The following is a 15978-nucleotide window of genomic DNA, read 5'->3' as shown; positions in this document are numbered from 1 at the left end:
ACCAAAGGGTAAGCCCAACCTTTAGAAGAATCCCTACTGTGCTGGGATTTTTAAGATGAAATAAGAAAACAGCAGCTACGCTTGAATTTCTGATGAAAGTGTAAAGTATCACATTATAACTTTAACTATTTATTGCCATAGCACAGTCATACTTTGTACAACAGTACAACTAAATACGGTCCCGCATTGGTGCTAGAAGAAAGGCCAGCAAATCACAATAAATAAACACCATATATACAGCATGTGCAGAAAATAAAATATACAATATATGCAGAGATTATTTCCAGAGATTTAAGTAATTACGGAACATTTTAAGATCAATTTCAGCACAGCTCAGTGATTTGAGCCTTGATTATTGATCTTAGCTGAAAGGGGACAAAACTAAGCACAACCTGACGTGAATGGCTTTGGAAATGGATCAAAATCCACACCGGGGGGGGGGGGGGTATGTCATCATTTGAGGTTACGAGTCAAACAGTTGTTTGAATGGAGTGAATGGAGAACCAGAGTAGATGTGTTAACTGACCTGGCCTGATTAGAGCCAAAAAGACAGGTCACTGTGTCTCCAACTGCTTTGCTCCTGTTACATAAAAGAGTGCTATAACTGACTGTTGTCAGTATACAAGCTCCTTTGTGCAGCTTTCCACAAAATAAAAAAAGAAAAACACACAAAAAAACAAATACCTCTCTGACAAGAGGTCGAGTTATTTGCATTGTGTGTGACAGAAAATTGGGCGACACTGGTGAGTGGTAACAAAGCAGAGAAGCGAAAAGAAAGCCACTTGCCTGACAACCTTTATTGTGCTGCAGCGAGACACAAACGTCACACAGCCACACTGTGCATCTGTCCCTGCAACTCTAAAACAAAAGCTGGAAAAAGGTCCCTTCAAGGTCCGGCGACGGCTCATGACAATTCCAGGATTAAATTGATTGTGTTTTAGCAAACAATGCCAGACTAGAGGTGCAAAGATATTTATTTGCTCAATCATTTCAGGATGTCTTCGCCTGCGGCACTTAGTCGAGCACTCACTGCATTACCCCAGACGAGCCGAGGATGATGGGCCACCTGAGACTAGACAGTGTTATTGCAGAGTCGTAGACACAGCGAGACAGAGAGGCAGAGGAAGAGGGGAGCGAGGGAGAGACGATGAGTTCAACGGGTTTATCGCGCAGTGACGGTGCAAAGCAGAAAATGTGATTCAGCGCTGAGGGAATGAAACAAAGAAAATTCAAGGGAAAAAAAAAACACATGAGGATCAGCAGGAAATGCATCCTATATGTGTGTTTGTGTGAAAAAATAGGTGTGTACGTGAGCATGTGAAGGAGTGAACTGGGAGAGTAAAAGAAGAGTGCAGCTTTGCATCTCTGATGTGACGGCTCTTTGAAGCTCATTGAGAAAAGGCAGCCGGTTTGATTTTTTTTCCTCCCCTTCTTCGTATATAGTTTCCTTCCTCTCGCAGAGCTTCTGCTCAGTCTGTTTTCCATCTCCATATGTGAAATGGCTCGATGGAGGAGAGAAGGAAAGAGGTGACAGCTGACAATGAGGGAAGCTTTGTGGAAAAGGAGGCTAGGTGAACAGAGCCAAATCCAAATCAGGGGGTTATGTAGTCCAAATGAGCTAACAGATGAATAATAGGATGATTATGAAGCTAATGTGGCAGACCTTGCAGGCTTTTTGCACAAGAGAATTTGAAAAGTCATGACTCCACTTGATCTTTATACTATTAAATAAAAGCATCACTTTATTATAAGGCAATGTAGCAATTCACTTTCTTGCCAAGAGTTAGATTAAAAGATCATTACTAAAAGTCTTTATTTCAGAACACACACCGACCAGGACCTCTGAAGTCCACTAACAGGGCTGTTGAGGCTCAGTAGGTAGAGTGGGAGGGTCTATCAATCCAAAGGATCGATTCCCCAGTCTGCCTGTTGAAGTATTCCTGGGCAAGATAGTCACCCCCTATGCAAATGTGTGTTCAAATGTTAGACAAAGCACTTAAGTATTAAAAAAAGCACTTGTATGAGGATGTGTGCATTTGATTGGGCTGTAGTAAAAAAAGCACTTTGAGTGCAGTTACAGTAGAGAAGCAATTTATAAGTAGCAGATACTTGCAGGAAAGCACGTTCACAGAACTGCTTGGCAGGTGACTGGACAAAGCAGCTATTATATCTCACTTATAACATGCTCAGAGCTGCATGTTTCAGGTGTTGGCCAGTAGTTTCTCATGGAACACTGCTTGCTGAGTAACTGACTGCTTGGCTACAAGTGCATAGCTTGAAATCTGGAGAGATTGATTCTCTTGTGATTGTGATCTCATGAATCGTGCAAGAATCCCACTGCCTGGCAAGGCTGCTGACAAGTCTCTTTTAAACTAAAGTGGCCTTAGGAAAAGGTCCCGCAAGTGCAAACACACACAGCATGATGCAGGCTTTGGAGGATTACTAAATGCCAGCCTTGTCAGCCTCTTTCAGATTCATCTGATTGAACTCTTCATGCCTCATTAGGTTGTTTTAGCAAACTGACAATGACTGACAGGTTAACAGTCCAAAGGTTCATTCTGCATGGGAAAGACACCTGATGGGTTAGAAATCCAGAGGACAAGTTCATACAAATCACAGGGAATAAATTAAGCCTTCACAGTGGAGTGCACTGTGGACAATATAAACAGTGCAAAAATCATTATTTCAATTACATCCATGCACATTTTATTTTAAAAAGAAATCAATTAAAACATTTTTTTAAAGAGTGACTAAGAGGCAGCACTTTTCCATTTCTCTGCTTTATCTATGAACATCACCTTTGCAGTCTATTCTCATGATCACTTTGAGATCTAGAGAGAGGATGAGAGAGTAAAAAGGGGGAGGAGGGGTATGGGGAAGTGAGAGCTGTTGCCAACTGTGCAAAAGGCCAATGGGGAATGCCAAGTAAAGTTGGAGGAAGAAAGTGACGGCAGCATATGGGAGGGGTTGCAGCAAGGCAAGGGTGGTGTAAAAATATGGTTACTGGTTCAGACTGAAAGAAGCCTCTGTCAGAAACTTTTAATAAGATGCAAAATTTTAGGAGGGTTGGATTTCATAGTCTTCCCCCTGCGAATCTGGAGACGCCTCGAAAAGCTCCCCATCAGCTTTTAGCAGTAGCTGAGGACCACACTACGATCTGAGAAATCCACCGGCTCCGAACTCGGCAGAGCTTTTTCATGTGCTAAATTCAATCATATCTGCTGTCAGCTGGGCTCTGCTTTGGGTGGCAGTGCATTGAGCTCAGCAGCAGTGAAGGTACAGTTGGCCGGGAAAAGCTGCCGATTAATCTGGAAACGCATTCCTTTTCTTGCTTTGGCACGACTCATTCCACCCCCGTGGGTTTCCGAAAATGTTACTTCGTTGTGAGTTGAGTCAGTGACAGGTTAAGCGACGCTGTAATGAAACCGTCCTTCACATGTCACATTCAGAACAGGAATTTCCTGAAAAACTATGCCTGCAGCGCAACTTTGAAACTCAACTCTGCAAGTTCAGCCTTGAATGGGAGAGTCAGATAAGACATCCGTCCCGTGTTAGGGTTAGAGCTCAAATACATTAAAGGGAACACTAAATCTACAACACTGTGGCACATATACTAAAGAAGCATCATCACCAACTTACTACTTATCAAAAGGTGGCTAACAGCGTGCCACTCTCATCCCAGCAGCACATGCTAGTCCTCAGGCGTGTTGCCAGTTAGGAGTGGAAAACCCCTAAATGGCACTTGAACATGCCAAGTCAGACACTTGGCATTCAACTAGTTAGAAACCTTTAGAAACCACTCTAAGAACTGGCTTCAATTTACCAACTACTTTTAGTGATCTAATTTTTTCTGCTTCTGTGCTCGTTGGCTTTCACATTCTCCAAATCACCGTCTATGATCTCGACGACTTACTGAGATTAGTGTCCACTTCAACAGGTCTCTTATAGTTTGCAGTACCGTTTTCCCATACACAGATTTTCCAAAGGCATGCAGTCCCAGATGTACTGCATTTTCATTTTCACCTACCTAAGAGACACTCATGAATAAAGTTAAGCTAACCAGCTAGGCCCAGCTCTTTCTGGTTTAAGTTATCACCTTATTGGCCAAGTTCCTATCAAAGAGGTCCTCAATATTATTTAGCTGCTTGTTCAAAGAGCATCCTCTCCTGTAGTCAAACTTCAGTCTCTGTTAATTTGGTCGGGCACTAGTACGGACAGCCGGGCAACGCTAATCAGAAACTGCGCAGGTGGAGAACTGGTTCATGGGCTCTGCTGCCTGACGCTGCAGAGAACAAAGACTATAATCACCACCTGCAGTCCAAGAAGGGGACCTTGGAGTTTGTCAGCAGGATAAGAGACTCACTTGAGAGGCTGATTACATTTGTCTGCATTATCAGTCTCACACTGTTAGAATTCTAACTGTGGGGTAGTTAAAGTAACCAAGTTATTCCCTGGCTAAAATTACCCCATTTAGAGTTCCTTTTGTTAGTCAACATAATAATAAGTGCTGCAGTATGTAGAGCAATGTTTTCCTCTACTAGCAATGACACCTGATGAACTTGACTTTTTAGCCAAAAACTGTTCAAAATGTCTTTAAAAAAATATCCAAAACATGTCCAGTGTTTATCTGACCAATTGTTGAGCTGTCATCAGTCTTCCAGAAGCATAAAAAACAAGTCAGGGTGGAGCTGTAGGGTGGAGGGTTTCTTACGCTCCATCAAGCCACAGCAGCTGCAGACAGAAGCTGGCCTTCCTCTGGGCTGGTATGCTCTGCCTGTGGAGTGATGGTCTATAAACTCGACCTCATTTCAGGTCCGTCTCCATGGCAGACGTCGCCATGGCCATCATTTAATTACTCTGCACAATAAAACTCAACATCAAGGCCTTCTGTTAAACTGGGATAAGGGGAACGAGAGAGCCCATCTTGAGTGGTGTCTGCTCCTGCTGTGAAGCTGGCCGTTTGCTTAAGCGTCGCTTGGCGGGCACAGCGCCCTGGGCACAGCTGCAAGACGGCTGCCAAGGGACTCCTGACTCGAGTATCTGAGTGCGCCAAGCACGCCACCTGGGCACTATCCGTTACAGTGGGACGCTGTTTACACAGGAGGACTGGAGTACCAAGGGAGTGTAAATGTTTAGTATGTTGGTGTTTGTGTACATTTGTGCTTGAACAGCTAAGTGTTTGAGATGGAAAGCAGGTTGAAGAGGCAGATGAGTGGTCTTTGCATCGCTGTAAACAAATCACCATCACTCTCATTACTCTCATAGATGACAAAAGTTTGGCAGAGAACACATTTATCTGGATGCCTTTTCCATCTCTGCAAGGTCCAAGGTAAAATCTCTATTACCTCACAACCCTGATGGAGAAGCGCAAATACATGTTGCTGATGAAATTAAACCTGAACAATACAATCAGTTCCAGATGTAACTGTTGTATTCTGAGATTTTCTTCTTCCATGGTGGCCTCCTCTTCACGCTCCTCTCACTAGTTAATTGCAGCACTGCCACATGGATGCCGTGACGCCAGCCTGTGGGTTGTTATTACCTCTGCCCTGTCATTAGCTCCGGCACTGTACTGAGTTAAAGCCCGGAAAGAAATGCAGCTCACAGGGGACACAATGAGGATCAGTGTTGTCACATTCCCCACAATCACAGTTAACATCACCGACAGCAAGAAGCCCAGCTTTCCTAACACTCACTCTCTTGCCAAAGAATTGTGGACCCCGATAACATGACTTAAGGGGGCAGGACAAACAAATGGATCCTTTGCATCTTCCTCTCAGACAGTAATTTCTTTCTAGAACAAGATTACATATAATTGCCCGAGGGGAATCCAAATATTTAAATTTATAGGTGTTGACAGATTATAAATAAAGGGGAGGGAAAAAAAAAAAAGCATCACTTACCGCCGCTGAGCAGCTTCATAACCAGCCACAGCTCATCCTTTACCACAAAGGAGGTGTAGTAAGACACAATGTTGGGGTGGTGGCACTGACTCATGGCCTGAATCTCTTTCTGTTAAAGGAAAAAAAATGAAATACATGTTAATCTGCTAACACACACAGTAACATCATCATTTCATTAAAATGGCTTGAAGAGCAAGAAAAACATTTTTAGAGCTCTTAACAGAGTTGTCGGCTCTAAGATGAGCTATCAAAAGACTCAATACATCTTACTTATGATTTCATCTAAAAAAACCAAAACAAATAGAGCCTAATAGCTAAATATAATAATTTCACTTCATCCAAAAAGGATGAGAAAAGCTTGGAGGCAACAAACTGAACAGTCACAACAAATGCATTGATGCTGCTGCTATTCTTTCAATTTAGCGTGATCCTTAAAATTTTAATGACGTCAGTATTCACAAGAGACACGGTCAGTGTAATGCAAATCTCTGCAAAGATTAAAAACAAAAAAACAACGCAGTCTGTACTCAGCCTTTTATACAGCTTTAAAGCTGTGTGTGTGTCTGTGTGAGTAAAGAAGGGAGCTGAGGTAATGCTGGCACAGAGGTCTAATCCATCACTTCAGCACCAGTCCCAAATTCATTCGAGGACAGACAAGCTTCCTCAGAGGAATAAAATCTGGCCGACTTCAGGGGCGGAACCACTGATTCACACAGGTTTTGAAAGCTCGGCAAGTGAATGAACCTGTAGCTGCAGAGCCACCATAACTTATTTCTTATTAACCACTCGAGCAGAAGAGTGTCAGGATAAGACCACCGACCACCTGTAAAATCCTAGCAGTCTAAAGCACAAATGCATACAGAAACAGTAAAACTTTTAGCTATAAGTTAAATAGTGCCAAAATTATCAGCTGCCATTTGTTCATCTGTTGATATCGGCTTTCACAACAGCTGATAAAGGAAACATTTAAACAGTAAAGACAAGAGAAACACCCTTCAACCATGTTATGAGTGCTGAGTAAATAATACAAATTACAAAAAGTTTGGTTTGTGTGTCCAAAAAACAAATAAAAAGAAAATTTAAGCATTTTATATTATATCATAGTTTTAATTAGGTTGGTTTATCAAGCGACAGCTCAAACCTTTGCTATTATAATCTTTGAGCGTTACAAAGTTAAAGCCCATCATTAAAGCAGAGGTTTGTGACACGGCTTAATAATAAGGTCAGCTTTTCCAGATGGCTGATAAAACTCATCTGCTAATTTTAGTTTATTTTTGTTTAAATAATTCTGTTGTTGTGTGCAAACAGAAATAATGTATGCTTTCTGCAGAACGCTGAATTGCTGTGTTGAAGAAAAAAAAAATAAAATAAAAATAAAAACATGGGAAAAGTTTGACAACATTAAAATTTTAAAGGTGATTGGCTAATAATTTTGATTCAGATTCAGAATAGACAACATTTCATCTGAACATATTATAGTATAAACATATTATTTAGTATAAATATACTGTTGATACAAAAGGTGCAAACAACATTTTAAGATGATTTGGGGTTTTATCACAAATTACATTTCCCCAAGTATTAGGATGACTGCCCCCCCCCCACCTTGTAAGGTGCTTAAAGGAGAAACCTTAATACTCAAGCTAAGGTATCAATCAATAGATGCCTGCGGGCCAAAGAGTAAGCAATCAAAGTCAGATATTCAATCAGCATAAATGCTTAGCTACACAATGTGCATTAGCAGCAGCGAGCGTCTGCTGCAGAGTCATCACTATTGACTCTGGGTCCTTCAGTTAGTGCCTAAGAATTGCTGGGGTTGGTGAGCGATGGCATGATGTCCTTAGAAGTCATTTGACAAAAAGGGGGTTAAGAAGGTGAAGTGACATAATAATAAGGGTGTCTACAGGCGTGCATGAAAGTGACTGGACCACAAAAATTATAGACATGTTTAAATGCACACAGTAGTACCCAAGTGTCCCAGAAAATAAATAAATAAACTAGGAAAAAAAAGAGACACTGAGAAACCTCACGGATGTTTTGAGTTTACTAACCAACAGGTGAGCCCACATACCCACACTTGGCTTCTAAACTAAGTTATATTTGATCATCAAGCAGCTGAATAAATTCAAGTCTGTCAGTGAAAGTGAGCAATGCGAGTCGTCTTCCCCATCAGTATAACACAACCAGTTGGCTGCCACCAACTGGTTTGAGTGGAGACAGCCTCGCCCTCCCTCTTTGCTCTGTGGACCAGGCAGGGTAACCCCAGCAGAGAAAAACAATGGGATAACAGGGGGTATATGGTCCTCGGGCAATTGGCAGTTCTCATCTTTTCCAGCAGACAATGTGAGAAAGGGAGACTCTTTGTTGTGAGGATCAGGTGGCTGTAAACCCATTCTGCAGCAATGATCCTGGAAATGTTCTCATGACTCAAAACACATTTTTTATATTTTTAACTGTGCAACCTTCAATACTTGAATCTCACTCGTTGTGTTTTGTCTTAAAAGTAGTTCAAGTATCTTCCAAATACTTTGCCCGCATAAACTACAATGTCATTGACTTTGTACTTTATGCAATAGGTGAAATACTTCTTCAATCCTCTTAATAAAAGGAAGTTTGTCAAAACATTAAACCTAAATTGAGCAATGTAGTCACTGTGCTAACCATTAACTGTTGTCAGACATTTTTTTTTTTTTATTAGACCTCATTGTCATCCACATGTTCTATATGCTTTCTGTTGACCGATCATTGAAGCTGAAATCATAAAAATTGCAAAACTACTTCCTCCAACCAGTCTTTCCCCTATCCTTTGTTTGACTATGGGTGTTACGATGACTTCATGCCAGCGCATAGAGCCGTTTCATTCAGTGCATCTTTCCTGCAAAGCACACAGCTGACACACCTCTGCACAACAAATAAGTTCACCTGGACCTGATTACAATTAGGATTTAATATCTAAGCCATTGAAGAAATTAGAAGAAGCACTTTTGGTATCCTAAATAGGACAAAATGTTGAATCAACTACATTAATGACCATCTGTGTGATATTCATAAGCTGTATGAATATGCACATTAGCTTATATGTAATAAATGATTCATCTCCTCAGAGACCCCTCACTTCCTGTTTTAATGCTACTGACAGAATCCTGGTGTCACTGCAAAAACTGTCATCATTACTGTCGTTGTTTGATTGGCTACTGTTCACGGGTTGGGTAGTGTTATGCTTAAACGATTACAGTTAAACAAAAAGCTCAGGGTCAGAGCTTGGGCAGCACAGGGGCATGTCTTGGTAAAATGTGGGTGGGGAAAAAATAAATAGTGCTTTGTGTATATGTGTGTGTATGAAACATCCAGAGAGACAGCAGAGGACAGAAGCTGCATGCTTGTAAATGATACCAAAACACACTTAGTCACTCTGTTTTTTTATTACATGATTATTTTGGTACAAACATTAACCTGGTAGTGTGGCACTGTGTTGGGATTTACTCGCTTTCTTCTGCTGCAACAGCCCATTTTCAAGGTTTGCCATGTGTTGTGTTCAGAGATGCTCTTCTGCATACCTTGGTTGCAACAAGTGGTTATTCAAGCTGCCGCCTTCCTATCAGGTCAAAGCAGAGTTGCATTGCTCTGAGTGGCTGATTAAATATTTGCATTACCGTGCAGTTGAACAGAGTTCTTTTAAAGTGGCCAGTGAGTGCCAGCCTGCACACTTTCCTGATATTTGTTAAACAAAAATGTATTTGATTCTTAATTAAATTAAGCCCAACTTGGTTAAAACAGTGTAATTTCAATAGTGGTGATTTTCCTTTGATGGAAGAATAAAACTGCTGCTCTCCGTAACCGAAATTATATTGTTTATATAGTCTGATAGCAATAATAGCAGTGCTTGCTCAACATCATTTTTCTAAACCACGAGTGGGTAAAATGGGGAAGCAAAGATGCTCTTTAAAATGTCCTTGTGACACAAGTGATGCAACATGACAGGAAGTGACACCGACCTCCATCTTGTGATGGGTCTAAAACTTTGCAATGACGCCAGGCTGATCACCAGCTTGTGCCTTCAAAATAAGTTTACACTTTCCAGGAAACAGACTACCACTTCACGCCACTTGTATTTTCTCTATATAAGGAATGATCTATTCAGTATCTGCAGTATCCGATGGCCTTGAAACTGAGCAAAAAAATAAATGAGCTATTGTCCCCAACTGAATACAGTGGTGGCTCACAAACTGGTGCCACAGAAACACACAGATGCAGACACACAGAGAGGCCACTATAGAAGCAATGTTTACGTCATTATCAGCGACTCTGGACCTCACATGCGCGCACATTCACTGTGACTCAATGTCACTACAGCGTGCACACAAAACTACTGTAAATCTAAGGCAAAATATACCAAAAATCAGTCTTTGTCATCTAGTTCTCAGAAATGGTTCAATTCAGACTGCTTGTTGTCAGAAATACCAATTTTTCATTTTTGGAATTTATATTTTTTTAACACCTCTACAATATCGACCACAGGTGTAATGAGCAAAGTGGAGTTTAAACATCTTTTAAAGCTGAAAACTCAGCCACGCAGCATAAAATCAACTACTACCTCAACAGGAAGACGTTCATCTCTTTAAAAGCAGTAACAACTGTAAAATCGCAAGAGGATATTTCAACTGCACAGCACAGATTGTAAATACGCTTCCTAACAAACTGATCCAATGCAAGTTGCTCAGAAGTACCTGTCCATTAAACTTCAGGGCCTTCTACATCTACAGTGTAAAGGAAGAATTTCAAACGCTTGTTGCATCCTAATTTAAAGCTGCTCTTTCAGAGAGTAAATCCTTTAACCGGGCACCCAGCTGGATGTGGAGCTAGGGGAGAAACTGTAGGCAGGAAATCCGATCTTGCTGTATTCCATGTGACTGCCTGCTCCCAGAATCCAGGAGCAACACTCCCCTGATTCATCCTCCAGAATTTCGAGGGGTGGCAGGGGGATAGGATCCTTTTCAGGTTGTATTGCAAGTGAGCTAACAGCAATCTCTTATCGTGATCTTCCATGCACACATACAGGTTTACACAATATTCATTTCCCACAGGTTTTTTTTTTTTTTTCCCCCAACAGAGTCTTGGATGAGTAGCAGAGCTGACTTAAAAAAATGATTCTGTCTGTACATCAGCTCATTTATCACCTGCAAAGACCTGAAATCTGGAGTGTGTGTGCGCGCTCTGGAAAAACATTACTGACAGTTAATACACAGTTTGGCCTAGATTGTGTCCAAGCCAAGTAGTGTGCTATTAAAAAGGCCTGCTTTGAAATAGGAGAACTGTCAGCAAACCATCTTCCTGTTATGAAGGGGGAAACAAAGGTAAAAAGAAGACGAATACATAAGCTGCGTGAGAAACTTCTTTTCATCAACAAAGCCAGAACAGGAGCCACGAGCAAGAATCCGATTTTTTTTCCTCCCCCCTCTCTGCAGAGGAACTTCATTAATCCCTCTACTTTTCCTGTTAAAATGTAAACCACAAGTCATAAAGCAAATGATGTTCTGAGCGGCAGCAAAAGATTGTATTGAAGGCTCCAATACAGCCCTGAGGAAGATGTCCCGTGGTGGTCTAATAGTTTCCTGGCAGTATAAGTGGAGTCCTTCTTCAGAGAACAATCAGAATAGTGTTTGAAGTGACAGGGATGATTGGAGGAGGGCTCGGAGAAAACGAGTAATGAAAAGCAGAGGTGGAACTAACTCCATCCACATGTACAGATCACAGAGACAAAGCCCTAAATGAAATCTTGTGCTGTAAGGGAGTAGCTGGCCTTTGATTGCACATAAAAGGTAACAAGGTCACAAAAATGTTCAGTCTGATATGCATTTAATTAGCAGTGTCATGGGTCTTACCAGGAGTTCGTCCATGCTGGTCTGGCACTTCTCCAGGTTGATGCGTTTAATGGCCACCTTCTCCTTGCGTGGTACACAGTAGGCTGCTTGAACCACAGCTGTGGCCCCACTCCCTGAAACGCACAAGAAAACGAGTTATTAACACCTTGATCCTTCATTCTTTCAAAGGTGGGTCATAATTCATTTCCCCGGCAATGTTTTTCCAGCCTCTCCCGACGGAGGGTGGTGTTTTCCAAAACTTATATGTGCCCTGAAAACTTCCAACAGAAGACATCAAAGAGAAATTCTAATCACCGTTTGATACACATCAGTATCTCCTTTTTATTTTAAGCTCCTTCCAGATGTCTGAACTCTTTACCCTGACTCTAAAGGTGATTCAAGCCACTCAGTGGAGGAAACTGTCCTATAGTAACTTTTATTTGGGATTTCATTGTTTTTGTGATCGATTTTGTTTTTGTTTTGCTGTCATCGTTTCCTCAATGCACTGTTATACACAGGTTTTTACGTCTTTATCTTCTGTGTTAAACACAGAGATCATATGTAATGAAATATCCTATATAAATAAAATTGCCATTGTCATTGTATAAAGTTGACAGTCATAGGTGAGGGTTGAACTACTGATTATCTAAACTACATGGTACAACTCAACTTTGAATCATACAGTGTACTGACTGTTTTATTCTCATTTTGGGGCTGACTGCACACCCTTCAGATGTTAGGGGAAAGGTCCATACGATATCCAGTACCGTCCCAAAGGAAAATCTGAAATGGGTGCAATCATAAACTAAGATACCGTACATAAGGCAAAAACAGAGTTTAATACAACTCAAACAAGCTTAAAAGTCAATATTTGGTGTCACGACTTTTATTCTTCAACACAGTCTGAACTCTAAATAGGCAAATCTTTAGGTAGTCTTCAGGAAGTTTTTCAGGCTCTTCGTTTAATGTTGGCTGTCTTTTGTTCGGTTCTCTGTCAAGATGATCCCACACTGCTTCAATAATGTTTAGGTCTGAGCTCTGGGGAGGCCAATCCACTGCAATGGAGGTGTGGTATCATTGTCATGCTGAAAAATTAAGCCAATCAGATGCTTTCCAGATGGTACTCCATGGTGGCTCAAAATCTGATACTACTTGTTTGTGTGTGTGTTCATAATTTCAATAGTTGTGACATGATTCTCAACACAACTGAATGAACTGCAGCCTCAAACCATGACAGAGCCTTCACCGCCTGAGGACGAACCAAAAGTTTGGCTCCATCACTCCATTAGACTTGCTGCCTCTGATTTTCAGTCCAGTTCTTATGTAATTTGGCAGACCTCAGCCTTTTCTCCATTACATTTCCTTAATAATGGCTTCTTGACATCCACCCATCCACTGAGACCATTTCTGATGAGGCTTTTAATGCTGTTTTATGCTTGTCAAACTGTTATCTTTGGCATTTTTACATAGATTAACTAAAGAAATAGGCCGTTTTTGTGACAGGCTGCTAGTAACAAAGCGCTTAAAGATACAGTTTAAATTGGTTCTCGGTGAAGTTGTCCGTTACGTATAAACACCTGTTAATCCTTTGAGTTAGGTGACTTTTTAATGGTTAAATTACTCACAGTAGAGTATCAATTACCTTTATATAAAAACAATAAATAAATAAATGATAAGGTATAAAGATATAAAGACTGGACTGAAAATGAACTACTGCTGAAGACCACTTTAAAAACTACAAGAAAGTCTGGTTCCTTGGAAGCAAAATAAAAAGAAACAGAACGGTGACTCAAACCTTTTGCACAGCACATCCAAAATTCACGGCTACTGCAGGATAATAAACATAACTTTTATCTGTTACCTCAAATTCCTTCAGAGTTCAAGAAGGTTAAACAGTGTTATACTCCGACATGTCATCCAAATTCTCTTTGGTACGGCTTAACTGTTTTTTCATCAATTATGAATCCGCTCTTGCAGATCCTCCCTCATGAAGCAGGCTTGATCGGAGCCAGTGACTCTGCTTGACCTTACATATCCTTAAGAGCTTCATCCCTGACAAGTCCCTTTTTTCCACTCCCTCTCTCTTTTTTTTTTTTTTTTTTTTAAACATTGCTCTATTACTGAAGTGAAAACTCAGGGCTTACAGAACAGAAACTCTAGCTGGCAATACACAACATTTTCAGTGTAATGCATACGTTAGACCCTTAAATCTGTTTAGCTTACTACTATGCTGATGCACAATAAAACAAAAATGTAGACTGCAATCTGATTAAAGTTTATGGCAAATTAAACACAAGTGGGTGATCATTATCTTGAATAACATGATACTTTAGGACTAAAAGCATGGAAATGTTCCCCTGTATAGTGCGCAGTAATTTCACTGCCCCCTCATTGCTCTCATTTAGCACCAAGCACGCACAAACAAGGTTGTTTCCACAAGTTCTCTGGTGTATAAGTGACGCCTGCCAATGCAAGTAGCACATTCTCCTCTTGCAACAGGCTTTGGTAAGTGAAGGAGTTAGTGGCGAGTTGGCCCACTCCCCCAGTATGCTTTTTCTAACCTCTAGTGCCCTCATATTAAGCTATGCCCAAATATTAACAAAGTCCTCATTGTTTGGAGTTTTCATTGAGACTGTGGTTTATAGAGGTTTAAAAATGGGGCATATTACAGAAAAAAACCCAACTCTTTTCTAATTAAAAACTAATGCTCTCCCTAATGACATGACAGACATGAAGTTAACATAATCCAGCTGTTTTTGTTCAAGATATCTGCGTATTTTCAAGCTCTGTACAGGATAAAATGGCAAAATCTGTGTATGCCAATTTATCCCGTACAAGTTTCTGTTGTAATTAATGTATCTGCCTCCAAACCAACAACGCAAGGTGGAGCAAAGGATGTGGTGACTGAAAAGGACCAAAAAAAACAAAAACAAAAAGCAATTCCAGCTGATGACTACTTATCAAATTATTGCAACTCCAATGAAATTTTCCCATCAAATGTTAATCTGTTACCGGCAAACATTAGAAAGTTTGTATTTCTCTGTATTTTAAACAACAGTGGCACAGAGGAAATATTGCTGAGTAAAAGTGGTTGTCCTCCCCCCACCTCTTTCGCTGCCACCCCTCCATCCCTCTACAGCAGTGCTCACTGATCTTGAATACACAAAATATGAAATCCTACTTCCTACAGGGTTGGTGCAATCTATTGACTGTAACCTCTTCATAATGTGCGGTTGTCCTTGCACAACTCTGCACCATCCAAGTAATCATGGATCACTCCACCGTTGCTAAATGCTGGAGGGGTGGCTGAACAGTGCTGTAAATGTATCCTCCAGCCCCTCCCGACCCCTCCACTCCCTGCACCAATACCAAACAAACCTCTGGAGGCTGGCCAGTGATGGGAGTTCAGCCCCTGGCAGAACCACAGAGAGACAGTTTCCCTGTACACAGTGGAGTGTAAATTCCTCCACACAAACAAACAGTGAGTCGTCAGGGGTGGCTGGACAGGCTGGAGAGCATGTGTGTGGAGAGCATGGAAAAGGGGAAGGCTGTTGGGTAAACAGCAGGCGCGGTCAAAGGGTACCAAGAGCCACCAGGACATGTAGTCCAATTTATCAGCTGCTATTTGCAACTCCCCCACCTTAGTACAAAGTTTCACAGAGCAGGCGTGTGTCTGCTTCGTGTTCATTTAAAGAATTTTTAACCACCACATCTTTTAGTTTCTAAAAAAAGCCATAAATTAAGTAAATATACTATGATGCACACAGAGGGAAATGCAGAATATCTCATTACGTAAAAGCCAGCAAGCCAATAACGATTTGAGAAGAAGACTGACCTTATTATGACTCACTGAATACAGCCAAGTCACAAAAAAATCCTGATCTTACAAAATAAGCCTCAGTCACATCACCGTCATTCTTACAGACAACACATCATCACCAACCTTTCTCCCCGAATGAGAGAGAGCACACAAAGGAGCCATGCTCACAAAAGGCAAGCACTGCAGTAGTGCCAGGGCTTTGAAGCATCTAATCTACTAAGCAGTCTGGCACAGATACAAAGGCTGCATATAAAGCAGTAGTTTTTCTTCTTCTTCTGTTTCCCCCCCTTTTTTGTGCATTAATTAATAAATAAATGAGTCAACTTTATTTACTGTCAACCCACATAAATGAAAACAAATACTTCAAAAGTTCTGGCTCAGATTTGTTTTTCTA

The 15978-nt window shown here is 41.0% G+C and overlaps 1 protein-coding gene across 2 annotated transcripts in view; it reads right to left on the bottom strand.

The window, feature by feature from the left end:
- The window catches only part of oxsr1b (oxidative stress responsive kinase 1b), a 41790-nt gene that overhangs the window by 20077 nt on the left and 5735 nt on the right, over nt 1–15978 (bottom strand). For both annotated transcript variants that reach the window (XM_031732480.2, XM_039617258.1), the window contains exons 2-3: nt 11786–11898; nt 5904–6012 (exon numbers count right to left, since the gene is read on the bottom strand). In XM_031732480.2, the coding sequence (XP_031588340.1) occupies nt 5904–6012; nt 11786–11898 (222 nt within the window). The remainder of the gene's footprint in view (nt 1–5903; nt 6013–11785; nt 11899–15978) is intronic.

Source organism: Oreochromis aureus, linkage group 9 (genome assembly GCF_013358895.1).
Source record: "Oreochromis aureus strain Israel breed Guangdong linkage group 9, ZZ_aureus, whole genome shotgun sequence".
Lineage (NCBI taxonomy): Eukaryota > Metazoa > Chordata > Actinopteri > Cichliformes > Cichlidae > Oreochromis > Oreochromis aureus.
The sequence above is the reverse complement of the archived record's forward strand: the minus strand, read 5'-3'. Positions and strand labels throughout refer to the sequence as shown.